At 41.2% G+C, this 9324-nt stretch overlaps 1 protein-coding gene across 1 annotated transcript; it reads left to right on the top strand.

The window, feature by feature from the left end:
• The first annotated feature begins 3005 nt into the window (after positions 1-3005).
• On the top strand, positions 3006-6822 carry LOC118939505 (pepsin A-like). The gene is made up of 10 exons (XM_036946112.1): positions 3006-3066; positions 3172-3274; positions 3868-4018; positions 4477-4594; positions 4838-4956; positions 5095-5291; positions 5620-5736; positions 5887-6028; positions 6247-6345; positions 6505-6822. The coding sequence occupies exons 2-10, from the start codon at positions 3219-3221 to the stop codon at positions 6640-6642; spliced, it is 1137 nt and encodes a 378-aa protein (XP_036802007.1). The 5' UTR covers positions 3006-3066; positions 3172-3218; the 3' UTR covers positions 6643-6822.
• The last annotated feature ends 2502 nt before the right edge of the window (positions 6823-9324 follow it).

Here is a 9324-nt window from a genome sequence, read left to right as displayed (position 1 = left end):
TCAACAAATAGTAGCCACAGTTTGCCTTGATGACAGCTTTGCACCCTCTTGGCATTCTCTCAACCAGCTTCACCTGGAATGCTTTTCAGTCTTGAAGGAATTCCCACATATGCTGAACACTTGTTGGCTGCTTTTCCTTCCCTCTGCAGTCAAACTCATCCCAAACCATCTCAAATGGGTTGAGGTCGGGGGATTGTGGGGGCCAGGTCATCTGATGCAGCACTCCATCACTCTCTTTCTTGGTCAAATAGCCCTTACACAGCCTAGAGGTGTGTTGGATCATTGTTCTGTTGAAAAACAAATTATAGACCCACTAAGTGCAGATGATTGTCCCAGACCAGATGGGATGGCGTATCGCTGGAGAATGCTGTGGTAGCCATGCTGGTTAAGTGTGCCTTGAATTCTAAATAAATCACTGACAGTGTCACCAGCAAAGCACCTCAACAGAATCACACCTCCTCCTCCATGCTTCACGTTGGGAACCACACACGCAGAGATCATCCGTTCGCCTACTCTGCGTCTCAGAAAGACACGATGGTTGGAACCAAAAATCTCAAGTTTGGACTAATCAGAATCAGATTTCCACTAGTCTAATGTCCATTGCTCGTGTTTCTTGGCCCAATCAAGCCTCTTTTTCTTATTGGTGTCCTTTAGTAGTGGTTTCTTTGCAGCAATTCGAACATTGATTGATGTTGAGAAGTGTCTGTGACGTGAACTTTGAAGCATTTATTTGGGCTCCAACCTGAGGTGCAGTTAACTCTAATGAACTTATCCTCTGCAGCAGAGCTAACTCTGGGTCTTCCATTCCTGTGACGGTCCTCATGAGAGCCAGTTTCATCATAGCGCTTGATGGTTTTGCGATTGCACTTCAAAAGTTCTTGACATTTTCCAGATTGACTGACCTTCATGTCTTTCAGTAATGATGGACTGTCATTTCTCTTTGCTTATTTGAGCTGTTCTTGCCATAATATGGACTTGCTCTTTTACCAAATAGGGCTATCTTCTGTATACCACCCCTACATTGTCACACTACAACTGATTGGCTGAAACGCATTAAGAAGGAAAGAAATTCCACAAATGAACTCTTTACAAGGCACACGTGTTATTTGAAATGCATTCCAGGTGACCTCATGAAGCTGGTTGAGAGAATGCCAAGAGTTTGCAAAGCTGATTTGTTTAAGACTTATAGTGTAACACTTATAACACTTAACACAAACAATAGTTTTGGCAAGTCGGTTAGGACATCTACTTTGTTTACAGACAGATTATTTCACTTACAATTCGCTGTATCACAATTCCAGTGGGTCAGAAGTTTACATACACTAAGTTGACTGTTCCTTTAAACAGCTTGGAAAATTCCATAAAAGGATATCATGGCTTTAGAAGTTACTGATAGGCTAATTGACATAATTTGAGTCAATTGGAGGTGTACCTCTGGATGTATTTCAAGGCCAACCTTCAAACTCAGTGCCTCTTTGTTTGACATCATGGGAAAATCAAAAGAAATCAGCCAAGACCTCAGAAAAATAATTGTAGACCTCCACAAGTCTGGTTCATCCTTGGGAGCAATTTCCAAATGCCTGAAGGTACCACATTCATCTGTACAAACAATAATACGCAAGTATAAACACCGTAGGACCACGCAGACGTCATACCGCTCAGGAAGGAGACACGTTCTACCTCCTAGAGAGGAACGTACTTTAATGTGAAAGGTGCAAGTCAATCCCAGAACAACAGCAAAGTACATTGTGAAGATGCTGGAGGAAACAGGTACAAAAGTATCTATATCCACAGTAAAACAAGTCCTATATCGACATATTCTGAAAGGCAGCTCAGCAAGGAAGGAGCCACTGCTCCAAAACCGCCATAAAAAAGCCAGACTACAGTTGGCAACTGCACATGGGGACAAAGATCATACTTTTTGGAGAAATGGACTGAAAAAGCTTTTGCAAGCACGGAGGCCAACAAACCTGACTCAGTTACTCTGCAGGAGGAATGGGCCAAAATTCACCCAACTTATTGTGGGAAGCTTGTGGAAGGCTACCTGAAACGTTTGACCCAAGTTAAACAATTTAAAAGCGATGCTACCAAATACATTCAATTAGTATGTAAACTTCTGACCCACTGGGAATGTGATGAAAGAAATAAAAGCTGAAATAAAAAAATTCTCTCTACTATTATTCTGACATTTCACATTCTTAAAATAAAGTGGTGATCCTAACTGACCTAAGACAGGGAATTTTTACTAGGATGAAATGTCGGGAATTGTGAAAAACTGAGTTTAAATGTATTTGGCTAAGGTGTATGTAAACTTCTGACTTCAACTGTACGTATTCTGGGGGTTGGGATTGTTTACATTTGACTTCTTGTGTATCTATTGAATAATAAAATATTTAAATAGGATTGTTTTTTAAATCTCAAAGGACATATATATTTTTCTTGATGATCAATGAAGACATATGGCCACTTGGCCCAGAAGTAAGGTTGTGTTTTGTGTTGAATGTCCCTTATGTTTTCTATTTGAAACATATAGTGACATTCATCTTTAAATAATCACCAAGATATTTGTTAACATTGTGAATGTTCTTGTGAATGTGCCATGTTAGTTAATGAAATAATCCCTGGCTGATAGGTATCGTGTCCTAACAGAGATACAGTAGCCTTAATAATGCTGCCTAATCCAAAAGTAAACCGTGTGAGGGAAAGGTGTGCTGATAGGAGGGTATTTGGAAGTGGGGACCTTTACTTTATATCACTGAGTCTACACAAGTCATCTCATATCCTAGAGAGAAGTCTGGCAGGTTAGCCATTATATGATTAGAACTGCCACTTTTCAACAGTATACACACATTACTGTAATGTAGCCGTTGGAACCAACATACTGTACAGGTTATCGTCAGATTGACATTGTCTCGAGGTCGTCCATTATTTCACCATTACTTATCATGGCAGGTGGATACTCTCTTATCGTAGCGATAAAGGAACGCAGAGTTAGAACCGTGGACTGTCTGTATATAAGACAACACACACACACGTCTCAGATCACTCATCCACAGGCATCTACAGGTGAGTCTGGTTCCTCTCAAGGTCTCTTGCCTTGTTTGCGCTGAGCAAAAGAATTGCGATACATTGCGTTTGATGGGTTGATTGACGAATTGCTTCTTTGCACAGGTGAACGAGTTCCACAGGTGACTGCTGAGGAGACCAGACATCACATCATGAAGTGGGCTATCGTTCTGTGTGCCGTGGTGGCACTCTCCGAATGCATCATCCAGTATGTTAATCATGCTATACCCCTGCTATACTCCTGCCGTACTCCTGCTATTCTCCTGCTATACTCCTGTTATACTCCTGCTGTAATCGTGCTATACTCTTACTATTCTCCTACTATTCTCCTGCTATACTCTTACTATTATCCTACTATTCTCCTGCTATACTCCTGTTATATTCCTGCTATACACCTGTTATACTCCTGCTATACTCCTGTTAGACTCCTGATATACCCCTGCTATAATCCTGCTATACTCCTGCTATTCTCCTGCTATACTCCAGCTATACTCCTGCTATTCTCCTGCTATTCTCCTGCTATACTCCTGCTATTCTCCTGTTATTCTCGTGCTATACTCAAGCTATTCTCCTGCTATTCTCCTGCTATACTCATGTTATATTACTGCTATTCTCCTATATTTACATTACGCAACAGATCAGAAGGCAGTGAAAGGTTTAATACCCCAAAATGAGTGAGTGATTTGAATAGTCACACACAGTTGTTTAGCCTATGTTGTCATAACATTTATTACAATGGTTTGACCAGAAACCTGCTGGAACTGAGCTGCATGCCCAACCAGACTTTGTCCTCCTCCACAGGGTGCCGCTGATCAAGGGGAAGAGTGCCAGGGAGAGCCTGGAGGAGCAGGGTCTGTGGAATGAGTACAGAGGGAAGTTCCCTTTCAACCCCACCAGGTTTGACGACCAGAGCCTATATGTCTCCAGCGAGCAGATGACCAACGATGCTGATGTAAGCATGAGAATGGATAGCACTTAACACGTTCCACTATGTAAGGCAGCAGAGAAGGCTGAAGCACGTCTTTTGGCCTCTTCTTCCTAAATTAATTATTGATCCACCAGGGAAACTTTAGTTTGAAATCAACAATTCGATTACTGATGACCTATAGGTATTCTGGTGTAATTCAGCTAATTCTTATAATATCATAGGGTAGGGGGAGGTATTCATTAATACAAATGATTATTTAATTATTTGATCTTGTCTAGTAGGTGTACTTTGTAGGGGGAGGTATTTATTAATACAAATAATTAATTCATTATTTGATCTTCTATAGTTGGCGTACTTTGTAGGGGGAGGTATTTATTAATACTAATAATTAGTTCATTATTTGATCTTCTCTAGTTGGTGTACTTTGTAGGGGGAGGTATTTATCAATACTAATAATTATTTCATTATTTGATCTTCTCTAGTTGGCGTACTTTGGAGTGATCTCCATTGGAACTCCTCCTCAGTCCTTCACTGTCATCTTTGACACTGGATCATCCAACCTGTGGATTCCCTCCGTCTACTGCAGCAGCGCAGCTTGCGGTTTGTAACACACACACGCCTAAACACACACACACGCCTAAACACACACACACGCACACACACACACACGCCTAAACACACACACACACACACACACACACACACACACACACACACACACACACACACACAAACACACACACGCCCAAACACACACACACACACACACGCACAAACACACACACGCACAAACACACACACACACAAACACTCCCAGGCTAATCGTGTCTCCCCTCCTTCCAGCCAACCACAACAGGTTCAACCCCGGTTTGTCCTCTACCTTCAAGAATGCTGGGAAGAGCCTGTCCATCCAATACGGTACTGGCAGTATGACTGGCTTCGAGGGCTTTGACACCGTTGTGGTAAGGAACAGAATTCATCACAACAACATGAGGACTGGAAACATTGTGTAGGTTTCAGTACTATCTCAAATATTATCCTTCCTTCTTCCTCTCCCCTCTTCTTCTCCTCCTCTTCATCCTATTCCTGGTCCTCTGTAGGTGGGTGGGATCCCTGTGAAGAACCAGATCTTTGGGCTGAGTCAATCGGAGGCTCCCTTCATGGCTCATATGAAGGCTGATGGTATCCTGGGTCTGGCTTACCCCCGCCTGGCTGCCTCTCAGGCCACACCAGTCTTTGACAACATGATGACCCAGCATCTGGTCAACCAGGACATGTTCTCTGTCTACCTGACTCGGTGAGTGGTCAGAGTGGAGGTCAACCAGGGCTATTTCTGAAATGGAACCCTATATAGTGCACTACTGTTGACCAGAGCTACATGGCTCCCACAAACCATCATGGCTTGCCAGACATGGAAATATGAACTGACGCAACTTCTCTCTCTCTCTCTCTCTCTCTCTCTCCCCCCCTCTCTCCCCCTCACACTCCCCCCTCTCTCTCTCTCTTTCTCTCTCTCTCTCTCTCTCTCTCTCTCTCTCTCTCTCTCTCTCTCTCTCTCTCCCCCTTCTCTCTCCCCTCACCCCCCCCCCCTCTCCCTCTTGCTCTCTGTTGTCGTCCATCTCCAGTAACTCTGCGGTAGGTAGCATGGTGACCTTCGGAGGAGTTGACACCAACCACTACTACGGCCAGATCGCATGGATCCCCCTGTCCTCTGAGATGTACTGGCAGATCACAGTCGACAGGTACTGTTGCAGTTACAGTACGTTTTATAGGGTTATAAATGGTTATTAATGGGTTATATAATCCTATGTAACTGGAAGATGAAGTGGTTAAGTACAGATCTCAAGCAGCCATCTCTTCCTGATCTGTGTATATCTGTGTGTCCATTGCAGTGTGACTGTGAACGGCCAGATTGTGGCCTGTAACGGCGGCTGCCAGGCTATCGTGGACACCGGTACCTCTAATATTGTGGGACCTCAGGCCGACATCTCCAGCATGGCCCGTGCTGTGGGAGCCTACTCCGCCAACGGAGACGTAAGTCATGTGATATTGTTTTGGCGATGTGTCACAAAGAACCAGGCATAACATTGTGTTAACGATGTGTTCCCATCACCACTACTGACATAACTCAACAAGAACCAGAAAATAACTCACACAGTCTACCTCACAAAGCAAATGCTGTTTAATTCATTGTCTTTCTCTCCTCTCATACCTCTCTCTCCTCCCTCTATTTGTCTCTCTCTCTTTTTCAGAATGTGGTGAACTGTAACAACATCAACAACATGCCATCGATGGTCTTCCACATCCACGGACAGGCCTTCACTCTCCCAGCCTCCACCTACGTCCGCCAGGTGTGTGTGTGTGTATTTGTGTGTGTGTGTGTGTGTGTGTGTGTGTGTGTGTGTGTGTGTGTGTGTGTGTGTGTGTGTGTCTGTGGTATATCTTACGTAACCATGAAGTGATCGTAACATTGTTTTGACAAGTTCTCTCTCTCTCTGCCACCTGTACAGTCTACCTACTATGGCTGCCGTACCGGTCTCCAGTCTAGTAGCTCCGACCTGTGGATTCTGGGTGACATCTTCATCCGACAGTACTATTCCATCTTCAGCAGAGCCCAGAACATGGTGGGTCTGGCCCTGGCTAGATAATCCAACACAGATCAACAATGGATCCCGTAACGCCATATGAACAACCAAATGAGGGTGTCTCTCCAGTGCAATCGTATCTATTCTAAAGCTAATTTGAGTAGTTTGTGATAGGAAGAGATACTGCTCTATGTCTAGAATTGTTATTAGTTCATTCAAAATATTAAAAAAGTTTTGGCATGATAAAGTGGTCTGATGGACTTTTTTGGTTCATTCGTGCTATGATTATGAATAAAGCACGCACTGCATAATCAATCTGAAAACATAAAAACTGTCTATTCATCTATTCACTTCCTTTCCTGTAGTGCCACCATGTGGCCAATCATGTGACTACTCTATGGCCCCAAACTCTGTGCCAAAACTGGCAGAGTTGGTTGGAGATTTGGACTTGCTGTGTCAAGCAAAAGTAGGCAACCACTTCACTGAGCCAGCCAGTCCTTTGACAATGACAAGGAACATTGGATTATGGATGTTAATACCCTCAAGGACACGGTCGTCGTAAAATATAAAAAAAAATGCCGCTTAGCCCAGCTCTCTGCTAAGTACCACTCTCCTGAGAGTGGTAATGATTTAAATATACACTAGATCAGTGGTTCCCCAACTCTTTATAGTCCCATACCCCTTCAAACATTCAACCTCCAGCTGCGTACCTCCAGCACCAGGGTCAGCTACATATGGACAATACCAAAATAAATGATCTCATGACTCTGCCTCCTCACAGCAGAATCTGCAGAGCTGGGAATATTGTATCCCCCATATATATAACATTCTATTAGTTGCAAGAATTTTGTATTGTAATTTAAATTGAAAAATGTGAAGTTCTGCATCCGGCGTTGTTTTGCGTATCAATTCATAAACCATGTGCCATGGAATGGGTACATCGAAAATCTCTTCCCAACTATTTTGCAATTTATATGGCACAGCTGTCAGTTTTTGGTCCTTAAATGAAATTGGTATATGTTTTTATTTATCACACTTTTCTTTAACCGTTTATGTTCTTTAATACAGGGCCGACATACAAGTTCCTTACTTTTTTCCCCTTCTACTTGCCTCTTCCATTTTTGTGGTAATGCTGCAATAATTTGTTGTAATTTTGGGTAGAGCGGACATTTCCATATGTCTCTGTTAGCTGTATGTGTGAGATAACTCCACCAGTCCTATTTATGATATCATTCACAAAAATTATATATTTAAAAAAAACTTCTTCAAAAAATACAGTTTTTTTTAAATCAATTAGTATATTTGAATTTAACCACAATATTTGTTGTATTATTTGTTCTGTCTTTTCAGGTGGATTAAACTGAAATTGCAACCAACTTTCTAAGGCTTGTTTAAAAAATAAAGATATTTTGGAGATAATTTCCTTTTCAAACAACCGAAAGTGGGCCGGTGTAATCTGAATAAAGGGAAAAAGGCCCTTCTTGAACATAGGATGAGACATTTGTACCAATTTACTAGAGAACCAGTTCCAAATAAAATTGAATATTTTTATGTTCATATAATTTAATAAGCAGGTCACTAGAAGCAAATAGGTAAACTGTGATATGACTAAAGAGTTAATCAGGGTGATTTTTCCACAAATAGACAGATATTTTCCTTTCCATGGTAGCAAGATCTTATCTATTTTTGCTAACTTTCTATAAACATTTATTGGAGTGAGATAATTTCTTTCTTTTGGGATTTGTATACCAAGTATGATCCAATACGTAATATAGTATCATAATTTGGTTTTAATCCAGAGAGAATAGCAAAAGTATTTAGGTCCTCTATGAGGCCGTGGAGAGACTCTAATTGTGGTTTTAAAAGAAAACATGAATCATCAGCGTACAATGACACCTTAGTTTTTAAGCCACGGATTTCTAATCCCTTAATATTATTGTTTGATCTAATCTTAACAGCTAACATTTCGATGGCAATAATAAAAAGATATGCCGATTGTGGACAACCTTGTTTTACTCCTCTAGAGAGTTTAAAACTTTCTGAGATGTAGCCATTATTTACTATTTTACACCTAGTGTTACTATACATAACTTTAACCCATTTTAAAAAGAATCCCCAAAATTGAAATATTCTAGGCATTTATATATAAACTCCAGTCGTACTTTATCAAAAGCCTTTTCAAAATCAGCTATGAAAACCTGGCCTGGTGTCCCCGATATTTCATAGTTTTCTATTGTTTCCAGTACTTGTTTTATATTATCTCCAATGTATCGTCCAGGTAAAAAACCTGTCTGATTAGGATGAATAATATCTGACAATACTTGTTAATTCTATGCGCAAAGCATTTTGCTAGGATTTTTGCATCACAACACTGAAGTGTAAGAGGTCTCCAATTTTTTAAATGGACTGGATCTTTATATATACCACTTGGGTCCTGTTTCAGTAATAATGATATCAGACCTTCTTGCTGCGTGTCTGATAATCTACCATTTATATAGGAGTGGTTAAAACATGCTAATAATGGTCCTTTGAGTATATACAAAAAGTTTTGAATACTTCCACTAGTATGCCATCCAGCCCTGGAGGTTTCCCATCCTTAAAGGCCCCAATTGCATTAAGCAGTTCCTCGTCTGTAATTTGGCCTTCACATGAGTCTTTCTGTACAGATGTTAATTTTACATTATTATTAGGAAAAAAATCCATACAATTAGTTTCATTTAGTGGAGACGGAGGAGGCTGAAACAA

The sequence above is a fragment of the Oncorhynchus mykiss genome, chromosome 16 (assembly GCF_013265735.2).
Source record: "Oncorhynchus mykiss isolate Arlee chromosome 16, USDA_OmykA_1.1, whole genome shotgun sequence".
Taxonomy (NCBI): Eukaryota; Metazoa; Chordata; class Actinopteri; order Salmoniformes; family Salmonidae; genus Oncorhynchus; species Oncorhynchus mykiss.
Note: the sequence above shows the minus strand (reverse complement) of the source record. Positions and strands in the feature narration are given on the sequence as shown.